The sequence below is a fragment of the Nothoprocta perdicaria genome, unplaced genomic scaffold (genome assembly GCF_003342845.1).
Source record: "Nothoprocta perdicaria isolate Ctin4 unplaced genomic scaffold, notPer1 scaffold_9, whole genome shotgun sequence".
Taxonomy (NCBI): Eukaryota; Metazoa; Chordata; class Aves; order Tinamiformes; family Tinamidae; genus Nothoprocta; species Nothoprocta perdicaria.
The window spans coordinates 768,682-783,201 of record NW_020456198.1 but is presented as its reverse complement, the minus strand read 5'-3'; the positions used below and the strand labels follow the sequence as shown (position 1 = coordinate 783,201).

Sequence of the window (14,520 nt, the reverse complement as noted above, 5' to 3'; positions counted from 1 at the left end):
CTGGGATCTTCAGTGAATTAAATGGAGCCTGGACGGAGCCAAGTTTACATGTATTATGGCCACAGGGGTCTTTTCTTTCTATTACCTCACTCTCCCTGTCAGACCGTGTGTATCTCCGTCCAAAAGCATCAGAACTCTCAGAAATATTATCATCCCTGAAAGCCAAGGTTTCAGCAATAAAATATTAACAATAGCTTTTGTCCATAACAAAATAATCTTTTATAAATAAATAGTAAAAGAGTTTGGGTAGCAAAAATATTTCACTTGATTTATTCTTGGGCTTAAGCCATGAAAGGTCTACATAGGACCCATAGCTGTGTACAGTTAGATTTTAGTCTTTGAAAGAGTGGATTCCTGAAAAAGGGAAGAGAAAGGATTCTTTCAGAGATCAAGGTAGAAAAATATGCTTCAGAGAGCCTTGTGAGAGTATTGATCAGATGATCTCTTTGTATGGTTCTTTGGAGGAAAAAAGATTATGCAATTCCAAGCAGTCATGTGGTATAGCAGCTGCTAAAGTTACTGCAAAGTTATTAGAGCTGCCCAGAGCCAACGAAAAAATAAAGGAAGAAAAAAGAAATTTAAGAAATAAACTAACTGTTCCTGCAGAACTCAGGAGAGAAAAATGCGCTAAAAAGATTTTTTTTTTTTTTACCAATAATTCAGGAAGTATTTTCACTCTCCCTGTTACTGTTTTCTTTCTCCTATTCATTCAATTCATCAAACATATATAATATTTACTAGTGTCCAGCTCTAATCCCTGCTAAACTGTACGACCCAAAAGGCCTATTCACGTGCACGAAGTGCACGTGCCTTCATCCACACAAGGAGGGCAGGCAGTTCTGAGCGAAGCATCGCACTAGATGCACTAGATGATCTCCAGAGCTCCTTCCAGCCCACACAATTCTGTGATTCTGTGACTCATCTAATGATTTTACCCTCTCTGTTGAACATTAAATTGGGATTTCAAAATTACTCAAATTATGCTAATTTTTACAGGACCTACCTCTGGTTCCTATCTCTGAACTTTTGGGGTAAATTAAACTGGATCCTAAACTGGATCCTTGGACACAGAAACTTTTATAGGTTTTCCATGTTGCACACTTTCATGCATTTCCATTCTAAGAAACCTGACACAACAAAAGAAAATCTACTATGGACACTAAAATGTATAGTAATATTTTAAAAGCAGCAACTTAAATGTTATGCTCATTTTAAAGCCCCAGTGCTAAAGCAAAAAGTTCTAAAGTACTGATGTTTTCAGCCTAGTGCCATTTGGATTTATGAGGGTCTAACAACTTTACAAGTCCTGTGGTTGCTCTTTGTAGTGGAACATAAAATAGTAAATTTATATTGTTTAAAAATTACCAAACATCACTCATAAATTACAGAAGAAGTCAACAAGGCCGCAATTTCACAATGCTGCTAAGTGTCACCTCTTAGTGTTTAAAGCACAGAACTGCAGTTATTCGTGTACAGTTTTCATTTTTTTCATGGGATAAAGAGTGATTTGGGCAAAGAAAAAAACTTACTGAAAGGGAATATGCATCCATACAGCCCTTCAACTTAATACAGAAATTTGATCAACCACCTTGAATTAGCCACCTTCCATTCCCCTGCTTTCTTGTGTGTCTGTAAAATGTTTCAGGAGTTACCCTAAGCTAACATTTAGTATGTAAGAAACCAAACCCTATTCCCTGTTAGAGAATATATCTATACTGATGATGCATGCTGTAAAGAAATAGGACTTTATTTGAGGTTAAAACTACAAATACTATTAATCAGAAGTGATGTTCCATTATATTTGTTACTAGGCTGGATTCCAAGATTTTATTTCAGTTTCCGTATTTTATATGTGGGGAAAAAAAATAAACTTCTGTGGGAAGCACAGCAGCATGGTGCCCATGTGGCACGCAGGTTTGCATGCCATGCTTCTGCTCTGAAGAAAAGTCCTACCAGCAGGAGCCAGGCTCTAACTGCACCAGATCAGGATTCAGGATTCTCTGGTCGATTTGGTTATCCTAACAACTTCACTACGTTAATAGTTGTTAAATTCCCTCTTTCATTTAATTCCAAATGAAAGAAGTTATGCAAATTTTACTCAAGTGCATTTTGAATATCAATAGTATGAGCTTACTTTTCTCGTTGTTAATTTGTACTTCTTGCATATCTTTTAGTACAATTGACATGGTAATTTATTGCATATGTACTAAATTAGGATGATTGCATCTGATTGCCCAATTATTGTGATACAAACAAAATGTGTGAAAATAGTTGATAGGACATTCTGTGTTTTCTCTGAAAAGCCTCAGAGCATTCAAAAAATCTAAAAATAAAATCTAACAGTTAATCATAAAGGCTTGGCTTCCAATGCAAAAAACTGAACAGGAGATGATTTAAAATGCAAGAAATTGTACCATATGTGAAAAGAAGATTAAATTATCTCATTGTTAGATGCTCAATATGCCTAATTAAAAAAAAAGAAGTATTTGTTGGAGTTTGACACATTTCTCTTTGTTTAGTTGAAAAGAATATGAAACAGCTATTTATGACTTCTTGAAAGAGTAATAATAATTCATAAAACTGAAACCCAGACTTCTCAAGTTGTTTGAATTTTCTTTTCAGTGCAGGTAGAACCAAGAACCAAGCAGCAAGCAGCACAGCTAGAACCTCAACTCAGTATCACCCCATAGCCTCTGAGCTGACACACCAGGTATGTCCTCTACGACAGGGCAAACTTTGGGCCATGTGACTCAGATAAGGAAGGACTTATTTTTTCCCTCAGCACAAAAGAGCCTGGCAAAAGATTGTGCTCAGCACAGTAGACTATGCACAGACTACTAGTTATTTTTTGGCGATAATTAGCATGAATTGGTTTATTGGAAAAATGGTAAATACAACTGAGGAGAGTGCATGAGATACTTCAGAACCTTTGTGATCATGCAATATGTGGATCAGCTGTACAAGTCCCATACTAACTCTGAGATTTGACAGCCCTGAAATTAAAAAAGCAGTTTTTATTTCCCTTCCAAATCCTGTTCCTTGTGGTATTGAGCAAGTTAATAAGCACACCACAGAGAAAAGGGGGAGTAGAGATAGGCCCTCTGCTACACAGCTTGTCACTTAACACTCTTTCTTTGTTAATGTTAAAAAATGCTATCATAGCACTAACGTTTTTCTCCTACTTATACATTGCTATAAATACAGCTATGATAAAGTTGGATGCAAAAGAGAATCAGACCTAGAAAGTATATTCTTCAAAGTCACTTCTGTTTTTTTCTTATGTTCTTCCTTGTAACCATCCCAGCTAGCCTCAGCTGCAGGGCACAACAGGGTTTCATTCTCTGTAACTAGTTCTGCATGGTAGGGCCATCAAAGGGTTTCTGTGGGATCCAGCTGTCTAGGAGGAGGGATTGTAAGTCATTTCCAGAGGAAAAAGGAGAAGGGGGCTGTCAGGAGAAAAATGTTGATGAGGTGAGGAAGCGCCAAAGAGCAGCAGCAAAGTCACGGATGAAACAAATATTCTGAAAAGCAGAGCAGCTCATGGAAACACTGTCAGGTAGTTCTGCAGGTGTCTCCTCCTAGGGCTCACAGATCCATTTCTGAATGAGCCTCTGAACGGAGATTGGTTTGAACAAAAGGCCTGAGATTTATCCCACTGAGTCTGAGTTGCTCCTAAGTAATTTGTATGAAACTGAAATAACTGCACCCATTCTGTATGCATTTGAGGAACGAGGAAAAATGTCTAGAATTAAACTGTTGCCTTGCCTGGAGTTCAAGGGAGGGAGCAAGACAGAGCGATGAGCAGTAACCCGGGTGTCCTACCTCCAGACTCGCCCTGACAGCAGCTGTATCCTGGCTTGAGCTCAAGATACGCACTGTAAAGAGGAGCCAGCAGCAGTGAAAACACAGGCCATGAGTTTTCATTTACATTTTCCTCTTAAAACTACTACTATTCCCTTTTAATATTGTCCAAGTTACAGCATCCATGTTTTAGCACTGATGTGATGTTACTTTATAAGGTGTCATTAACAGATACGGACAAAAGGGTTGGAAAGTTTTCTAGGGTGCACTCTGCAAAAATATCTGGGTTTTCTGCAGCTGCACTCTTTGCCCCTTGTGTTCAGCCTCTGCAAATGTTCTAATATGCTTGCGTGTCCTGGCAGGATCTCGAGCAGTCAATTTTAAGTGACTGTCTAAAAACCTTTTCTTCCAGAAAATTAATTCCTCAGTGTATGGATCTGCACAGTAAATCTTGTTTGCAGAGCAGAATTCTTTTGTCATTGTTAGTAAAAAAAAATCTGTTTAACCTATATATGTATCAGAGCTCGACTAGTGCCTACTTGCAGGAAGTTTCTTGCAAGCCTACAGTCTTAGGTTTATCATATTAACGCTGAAGCATTTTAAAAACTGACTGATGATAAAGTATAAATTGAAGGCCATGCTCAGTTAATAATATGATTTTCTGATTATCTGTGCAACTCTTATGTGAGCTGAGAGAGGCCACATGGGCTGTCAGTAACAGGAGGAGAGCGGCCTGAGCACGCGAACTGGTGTCCACTCTCACATCCGAGCTCATGGGCCTGCCCCAAGCCCCTTCAGGCCAGGTAACACCAGAGCCATCACATGCCCATACCCATCTCCACACCATAGCCCACTGCGCGCACATGGGGCAAAATGTTTCTTCACTCCCTGAGGTTTCGAGCAGCCCTTGCCTCGCAGCAGACCTTTCCGAGCACACAGGCTTCGCTGCCCTCGCCCGCAGCCCTTCCCCGCTTGCTCGGCTCCCGCGGAGCTGAGAGTTACCCCGGGCTCGTGTGACTTTGCAGAGACGACACTGTTAGCACAGATACCAGCGTGTGTTTGCTCTGCAAACTGCCTCATCTGAGCAAAGAGTAGCTCTGCTAAAGCAACACATGTTCTACAGAGCAGAGAGGTTTTAAGCATGCAACTGTAAGAGGTGCTAAAAGGTTTCACTGTATGTGTAGCCAATGAAAAAATCCATGGAATGGAAAAACTGCCTATAATTGGTAGCTAATGAGTGGGCTTTGGGAGAAATCAATCAAATGCTCTAAGATATTCTCAGCTCCTGAACTAATGATCCTTCCTATGGGCAGCATGATGCACTGGGCAAGCCCCAGGTGACATAAATCCGCACGGCTTGAGTGAAGCCAGCAGAGCTGTGACAGTTTATGCTACTTGAACAGTACCCTGATTGTGCTGAAGAATTTTAAGGTGGCAAACAGTCAGCATTTCACAAGTCTCCTTCTTTCTAAACAACACTGTAGCTAAGTAAACAAGTTTTCTAGTTATTTAGAAGAGAATGTCATATTTAATTTACAGTCTTTCAGGACTGAAGTGCTTGAAAGGAAAGGAAAACAACAACAAAAAAAAGTCTGAAATTAATTTTGACTTAGGAAATGCCAGGCTGCTGAGTAAAGGATACATTCATGGCTGGGAGTTGAACCAAATTCTGCCACGAGCAGAAATTAGCACCATTTTGCTACCCTGACAAAATGGAATCTATGAGAATAGTAATTCCTTTGCATAAAAATCTAGTTTTAGCATGTATTTAACATGACAGTTTGCCATGGCAAAAATAGTACTGCACTAAACCAGCTGGTTTTCTTCTTTCAGTATATGAAGAAACTCATTGACATTATTAATTCCTGATTTCAAAAATAATTCTGAAAGATCTGGAAACAGACATAGATAAGAAGCACTGCTTTCCAAGGAGTAGCTTTGAGGAGACCACAGTCCAAGTTTTAACTGCTAGAAGTTCCTTTCAGATCTGGATTAATTTCCCTGTACGCTTCAGACTACTCATTTGCAAAATATAGATAAAAATATGAAGGTGAACATGATCTTTACAGTATTATGAAATCATTACATATCATTATTATTCAAAGATTGTGTAAAATAAAATAGGGAAATATCCTCACAGATCTGTTATGTGTCAGTTTGAAGACAAGAAGTAGCATAGAACATGGAACATTCATCTTGATACAGGTCATGAAGTAGTAGAAACACGCAATTCGTAATGGCACTGATAAGCAAGGCGAAAATGCCAGTGACGTCCAAGGGGAAAAAATGTGTTTACTGAAAATGTAAGAAGACAGATTTTAAACCTGATGTACTTTTTTGCACTTAAACTCTTAAAAGCTGTAAAACAAGAAACTCAGTCCCAGATCAGAGATGGAAAATAGGTTTTAAAAGGATCTCAGACATAATTCAAAGTTTTATCAGTTTGTCAGGTGACAGAATTTGCAAACAAATAAGAATATAACAATACATTTACTATCAGCTAAATAAACAGTACTGTGTAATGTATGTTTACACATTTTACACTACGCTCAGTAATTACAACTGCTTTGACAGTTCTGAAAATAAGAAATGACACTTTTACTTTACATATGTTCCAGAACGTGTCTACGAGAAGATCCACGGTAAAGGAGCACTTTCCAAAAGGTAATCAAATAATCTTTTTTTGTTGTTGTTTTAACTGTGAGGGTCCCTGAAATTAATTTTGGAAATGCTGTGCTCAGTGACTTGTATTGGAATAAGAGTTCTTTATGCAAATCAATTTAAAATTATGCTAGTAATGCATAAAATCCTAGTATTAGATGGATATATCAAAATGAATATAGAATGTACTCAGGTTTAGATAGCTACCTTCTTATTTAGTTACCATCTTTCCCTCATGCTATGCCATGTTCTGCTGAAGGCCTGCTGCTGCCTCCTGCCAGACCCTCCTAACTGCCCAACTAAAACTTGGGTAGTGGGATGCTTACCAATGAAAATGACCTCCAGAAGGGCACTGTCATTGCACCATACTGAATTTGCTTCTTTTATAGGAAAATGTTCAGTTCAAACAAAATTCTCCACACATATTCATAAGTATGTTACATCGTATATAGAGTTTGAGCAATTCTAGATCATTTCACAGCTCAACTTCTTATATGCAACTGTGGCTCCATTCTTTTCCATATGAAGAAACTTAATTAATATTTTATATCCGTTAAAAATGGTGAATACAACTTATCATAACAGTACAGAAAATACCAAATACACATTGTCCCCTGCCAACAGAAAATCCTTAACAGCTGTTTATTGCTCATTTACAAAACATAAGAGCAATGGAATTCCATTACTTAGAGAAACTGGCTGTTCCGTGATATCCTTGGCAACAAACACTGCACTTATCTTTTTGAACAATAGACTCAAAGTTTCTCCAGTCTGCAAAAATAAAAGACAGCAAAGATACTTTTTCTTAACTATGAAAACTAAACAATGGAAACTGTCTCACTGTCAGCTGCATTTTGTTTCATGAAAACGAACTTAATCTCTCTCCCTCTTCCAAAAGTAAAGCTCACTGTAACTTACAAAAAACATTTCAAGCAACCATTGCTCTCACAGGAAGGACTTTTTATTGAGGTCAAGACTTCGGCAAAATGAGAAGAAATTTTGACTGGAGTCTGAATAACACATAACACAAGGAATTACAAACAACATTAAGGGGGTTACTTAGGCAGATTTATAATAAACCCTACAAAAACTACATAGAATCTTTTCTAACTGTTCAAAAAAAATTTTATCCATGGTCTTAGAAAGCAAGATAAATAAAATCAGGGTTTACAATACAGATAGTTCACATATGGTTTTAACTAAATAACTTACAAGTTTCCAATAGCTTTAAAAAGAAATAACTACAGCATACCAAATAGATGCTAGCCCCTCAGAAAGTCAGGACATGCACATACCATCCATAATCTGGTTTCTATATTTAGGTAAGAACTATACCTAAAGCCAGAAAGGTCAGCACTGAATCAAGTCCAGCATATTTTAACAGACATAGCTTCTCAACAGTGTTTACCATGGCACATTGCTCCTAAAACCACACTAAACACCATGCCATTTGATGGCTTCACGTGGAACTCACACTATTAAAAGAGACTGGACAGTGTGTTCACATACCTCAATAATCCTGTCATGAATTTGTAGCCCTCCTTCCTTAGCAGCAGGCCCGGTGTCAACTATTTTTGATACAAAAATTCCTTCACTAGACAAACCATCCTGATTGTCCTTTAAGCATGAAAAGAAAAACATATTATTGCATCTTGAACTAGCTCCAATTTGCCCTAAGCTAAATCTTGTCCATATCACAACAGTGCGTGTAATTTGAAAGAAATATTTCAAAAGATGCTGTAATGTTACTGGTTTCTAGGGAGTTACTATGTGCTCATGAGAGCACCTGACACTCACATTTTAAGAAGTTATACAAGCGTGAATGGACTTTAATTAGCTATATTAATTGCACAGTAATCACTTTTCCCTGACTTAATCAAGCTCAGTAGTAACTGTCATTCTAATTATTCTTAATGTAAAATTCAGTGAGATGGCAGCCTACTTGCATATCAAACATAAGACAACAATACATTTTTATTTTTAGTTGCACAGCTCTTTCTCTAGAGGTTTAAAAATAAAACTGTGGCAAACAACTTAGAGCTAACAGGGCATCTTTATTCCTGTCTATTGTCTCATCAGCTTCTATCAGCACAGAAGGATGCCTCAGAAGCATAATTAAAAAATGGTTAATTATAAGGAAAGTATAACCTTCAAGACAATTTACTAGGAATAAATCATAATTAATGACACAACTCTGACAACTCAAAAACTAGTTAAGAATACTTTCTAAGTTACTAGGACAAGTTAAAATCTATCCTTTCTTCTAATTAAAGTCATATGCAATAGCTTCAGCCAACAAGCATCAAGAAAAAATACATTAGCGTACAGTGCAGGAAACATCTGCTGAAATCATAGAACTCAAAAGCATTTTTTAAAGTTACGTCCCTTCACCTGCACAGAGGGCTGCTTAACCTCTAGTGGAAAGAAGAGTAAGTGACATTTTCTTAATGAACTGTAAAGGGCCCGAAACTGTGGGCTCTGAGCTTACACAGTATTTTAAAAGCAGGACAGTTTAAGAAACAGGTACCAAGGGTTTTACCATTTTGGAAGCGACACCGCACCTATATAATATTAGTTACACTAGCAGTGAGTATGCATGGGAATAAATATGTTAAGAAAGAAAGGACAGTATAGTTAATAGACGTATGATACAAAACTGAATTTTGAACAAGATTTGCCCCGAAAGAATCCCAGCAGAACCAAGTACTTGTCAGCAGTGTTTTGCTCTACGTGTTGACCTACATGCTTTTCCCAACTGGAAAGGGCAAACATATTTTAACAATTAACATACCATGCATGGTCGGCCACCAATAATATTAAATCCAAGAGAGCCGGAGTCACGATGAAGGACAAGAGTCAGTGCTTTAGTTTCTTCACCCTATAAAGAACAGATAAAAGTATTCAAAACTGAGTATTGCTAAGTGAAAAGTGAGGATAGATAGTACTTCTGTCAGGTTTGATGAGTTTGTTTGTTGGTGTTTTTTCATGAAGCTTAGAGAAAAAAGTTCAGAACAAGTTTTCACAAACACTCAGGACTCAGCAGCTCGAGTTTGTCACATCCCAGCTGCCCTATTGTTCTCCAGCCTCTCTGAAAAATCCAGCCTTTAAGATTTATGCATATTCTTACTGAGGCCCACAGTGACATACTTAAGAGCAACAGAAGATATATTTATATGTACTATGGTTTCTGCAACTACTTGACCTAGTCATATGTGATGTGTTATGTAAAATACTCCGTCTTTCCAATAGTCAAATCCTTGACTCTTTCAATGCTCAAGAGTGACTGATTCTCATTCTTATTTCATATTGCATTCGTATTGCAAGCTACATTATATTGTTTTAAGCACTATCGAACATGAAGTGTTACTAAAACAACAATTGTCTTGTGGGTTTTAGAAACCACTATTGAACAAAATTGCTATGTATTTTACAGAAGATGGGAGATGATAATTGCTAGTCAGAGTGCCTGCTATAAAGCAATTATAAACCATTTTGTTCTTCAGAATCCTAACACTACCAAAAACTCTCTGATTAGATATAAAATGTACAACAGAGAAAGATGAGAAAGATGTCCGGTGATACTCGAGGGATACTGGCAACAAGAGCTAGTGTCCTTCAAGCCTTATCCAAGCTTGCTCCTAAGTCTAAGCCTTTGTGACATCCACAGAAATGGCCTTTGTGCCACTATGATGGTACTTAACTTTGTGTCCATATAAATTATAGAAGCATATCCTCAAAATATACTAATTGCAATCTCAATGGAGTGGCTGTTACTAATACCACAACAACTGGTAAGAATATTCTTACCAAGAATTACAAGAAAGCATTTGAGTAACAAATCTGTTTAAAAATAAGAATAATAGAATTGCCACAAGTTTCCGCTGTACATCTGCAGATATATATGAACATGGCTATCTCCAAGATCTTTTTGTTGTTGTTGTTTTATCCAAAGGGTGAAAGAGTTATGAACACAAAAAAAAGTTAGAGGAAGTTATCTTACAAGACTGGTTTTCATAACCAATTAATGACAAAAATTACAACAGTTACACTGTAATTCAATACAGATGTTTGGTTTGTCCCATTTTCTTCTAACTTGTCAATTTGAAGTTGTCAATCAAATATTATTGTCTATTAAACTCGTAAAAATGTCAAAATAATCCTATCTTACTTAATTACTCTTACAGCTTCAGGCGTGATAGCACTGCCAAATTCCCTGCCAGCATAAACTGGCAGAACTCCACAGACCACATGCTCCACCAGCATCCTCCACCTGAAAATTGGGTTCATAATTTTCTTGTCAGTTTGTGATCATTATCTTTCCTGCAGGTCCCATAATTAGTACGCTTGGACCTGATACAGAAAAGCATGAGCCAGCTCCCACTGATTTCATTTGAACTTGCCTGTGCTCAGCATGAGGAGGCACCAGGTGTCCAGAAGAGGCCTGGAAAACTAAGCAAAAGCTATTTCCCTGCAGGCCTTCAAACCCACATCTCAGTATTTCAAGGAGCAGATTTCCAGCCCTGTGAGGCCACTTTCACAAACTAATAATTCAGTATTTGAAAGACTAACACGTGCTACTGTCACTGTTAATGATGTCCCCCGTTTTACCTTTTTAAGAAGGCAAATCAATTGAACAATCAAGAATCAATTACTACATTGCTCTCAAGACACTTCTGGTAATGAAGGATAAATGTTCTCATTAAAACCTGCTTAGTGGATAAAAGTTCATGTGTTTTATACCTAGCAGAATCAGTTTTAAAATAGGTAGGTTTGCAAGATTCAAAAGTTGTGGAAAAAACTCATGCAGTGTTTTTTTTAAGTATTCCTGAAAAACAGCTATGAATGTTTTAAAGAAACTCTCAATCAGTTCTGACAGATACGGGTATTTTGTCCAGCTTGTTTGTGGCATCGGAGCAATGGTTCAGAGCACAACTCCAAGCAGCACTGCAGTGTGTGCCACATTCTTGCAAATGTGGAATTACCACCATAGGCAGCTTTAATACTTCATTACTCCCGCCGATTCACATCTCCATCTTAGCAATTTCTTAAACATTCATCTTAGCTTCTTACGTAAGCTACCAGGAAAAATGATTCTTGCAGAGCTCTGCCTTTCTTCTCTCCTCTGACATGTCTAACGTTCCAGTGAAACAATCATTAAACAGTGAGGTAACCTTGGAAATACAGTGGCCCCCATCCAGGCCTGCCCTGTCATCTGGTTCTGCAGCAAACCTGATAGTTACTGGCATGCTGAATTCCCACAGCTGAATGAAACATTTACATGTAATTCCTGAAAATACTGTGCTTCCCAGCTGAGTAATGTGGGACGAATAGACTGTTTTTGCTTTAAACGTTGGAAGACTCCAATGTATTTGGTAATACTAAGAAGATCTGTCTTAGTTACAGGAAGCTCCTTATTTATTGACCAGAAAATTGCCAAGATGAGCCCAACTCATCTTGTTTGAGATACAATCAGAGAAAGAAATATAACTTTATTTTAAAGAACTTCATTAGGCTTTTAAAAAATGAAAATTCGGCTGTTATCATCCCCATAGAAGTACTAAATCTAGGACCCTTAATACCAGATCAGCAACTGGTTTCCCCATCTTTCTGCTATTTACTGAAAATCTATCACTGCCTTTGGTAGCCAGTATGAGAAAAGGCCACAAGACGTTAAAATTGTCAAGGTTGTGTTCTGGCATCTTAGCTCCTTTTCAAGCCTGACATTTGTACTGTCTAAAATGTCATCCTCCAAGCTGGTGTTACCAGGCCTGGCTGTCCAACTGCCTTCCTCGGCAGCCCAGCCTGTTCTGCTCTCTCTAGTGCCAAGGGCTGGGCTTGTAAAGTGATTTTCATTCCCCCTTGCTCATTTCTTCCCAAAGGACTTTGATGGCTGCCTAAAAAAACGGATGACCAGGGCAGCTTATCAGTAGGTGTAAACAGGGGTATGTTTCTGCAAGGATTAAGCATTGTTTGAATAATATGAGGTTTCCAACTTTGATGTTTTAGGATTGACATGTCCAATCAAGGAAAACACTAACTTTGAATGCGACACAGTGCCTTCACTATCACTCCCTCCTCAGTCTTACCACAGTAAGCCTCACCTCTCCCACCAAGTAATTACTAGGCATTCTCTGAATTCCCTTTCTAACTTATCCTTGGGAAAACACGAAGTACATAGTGAAATGAAAATAATCCCTCAGTGACCAAGAGAATGGAGAAGAATATGCATGGAATACACAGCTGAAATCATTTCGTGCATATCTATCTGTTGAAGAGACTTAGAAAATTGGGAGATATTTACATGTGACTGTATTTGTGTATAAAATATATACTTTGTACTTGTGTATGTCTTCAACATAGTTATGGCAGCACTATAAAACTTACTTCCAAAATGGGGAGTCAAACCAGAGAAAAGCTGTATCATTGATGCAGGGGGACAAAGCAAGCCTATACTAAGGTAAAGCCAGCCCTGGGTCTCCAATGTTGCTCAATCAGTGCCCTAGCCAACAGACCACATCTCCCATTCTGTGAACAGCTTTCGTGATGCTAGTGGCCTAATGTCTGTCACTGTCATATTTATATCCCCTTTAATGAAGCTCTGCAACAGAACTGTGAGTGGACATTTCTTCTGTTGTAACTACAGGATATGTCATCTTATTTATTCTAGATTGGTCCTCCATCTGTAATGACAAGCAGCCATCGGGCAAAGACCTTTCCTGTTAGCCTACAGAGCACGCAGAGCACGTACAGTAAGTCTTGAAATCATCATTTAACCTATGAACTTAATGAACACTTAATAAACAGTTCATTAGTGCTAGGCCTATTTGTGCTTTAACATAGACTAAACAGTTACAGCTTCTAACAAAATATTTGAAGTATGAATAATGTTTATAATAATGACAGTGACGACATAGTGTGCTTTGAATGAGTTAGTTCTGAAACTGAAATCAGACAGAAAAATCAATTGTTTTATATTATCATGCATGTAATCCAGGTGTTCAGGAACCTAATCTTCAGACAAGTATGCATGCCCTGCTGAGTGCTTGCAATCTGCGTCCTGTGCTGCACAGTCTCTAGCATCTCTGAGAAAATAGCCCCTGAGTAAAACTTGGCTGCAAGCCACACTCCCAAATTGGTAAAGCATCCCCTGCACTAGGTGATTACCAAGAGCCTTTTAAAAAAGCTCTCTGGTGCACAAAGATGCAAGTTTTCTGATTGTGCTTCTTTGGGAGCTGGGAAGCCTCAAGCTGTTAGCATTGGAAAGCTGCCCAAAATGCTGTGAAAGACACGTCATTGATTGACCACTAGACCACAAGTCTGTGGTGACACGACACCTCTCAGCTTTCTTCAGATTAGGCACTGCTTCGGCCAAGTGTATAACAGCCTTTTGTAACAAGGCTGAAAATGAACACAGTCATCTGGGCCAGCTGTATCCATAAATGCGATAAAAGATATTGCTGTGAACTGTGTACTGAGAATATTTACAACTATCTGTAGTAGCACCTTTCAGGTGAACAGCAGTTCACAAGACTCCACAGAGCTAAGCACGGCAAAAACAACATTATCAAATGAGCCAAAAAGAAAGGTAGTGGAGCAAGATGAGAGCAAGGGTGTGCTGTTCGGATCGGATCAGAGAAGGAGGCAGAGACCCAGTGAGATGAGTGCAGATCCAAGGCAGTGTGGAGGGCTTTGCTATCAAGGGCTGCATGAGAGAAGAACAGAGGCAGCTCTGGCCGAGTCAGCTGGGCAGCCATGAGCTCTGCTGTGGGAGCTGCGGGGAGAGGAGCTGACCTGAATCTGGACACGAAGGTGAAGTTTCTGGTTTAAATTTTACTGAGTTTTTAAACTTGCATCACTATCAGACAGTATTGCCAAAAGTTAAAGCAGTACATTTAGTTTTAAAATACTGTTCCTATTTTGAGTCGGCAAAACAGTGGGATATTTTGCCCTGAAATTCTTAAAAAAAAAAAAAAAAAAGAGAGAGATTTTAACATAATTTTTGTTTCCTTTACACGGTTTCTGAGCTTTGGTATTACCGAAGGTACCGATAACAGTGTT

General features: G+C 38.4%; 1 protein-coding gene across 1 annotated transcript in view; it reads right to left on the bottom strand.

Annotated features, from left to right (window-relative positions):
* The window catches only part of PDZRN3 (PDZ domain containing ring finger 3), a 116,664-nt gene that overhangs the window by 100,742 nt on the left and 1,402 nt on the right, over positions 1-14,520 (bottom strand). Inside the window, exons 2-3 of the mRNA XM_026052684.1 lie at positions 9,254-9,340; positions 7,972-8,079 (exon numbers count right to left, since the gene is read on the bottom strand). Of these exons, the coding sequence (XP_025908469.1) occupies positions 7,972-8,079; positions 9,254-9,340 (195 nt within the window). The remainder of the gene's footprint in view (positions 1-7,971; positions 8,080-9,253; positions 9,341-14,520) is intronic.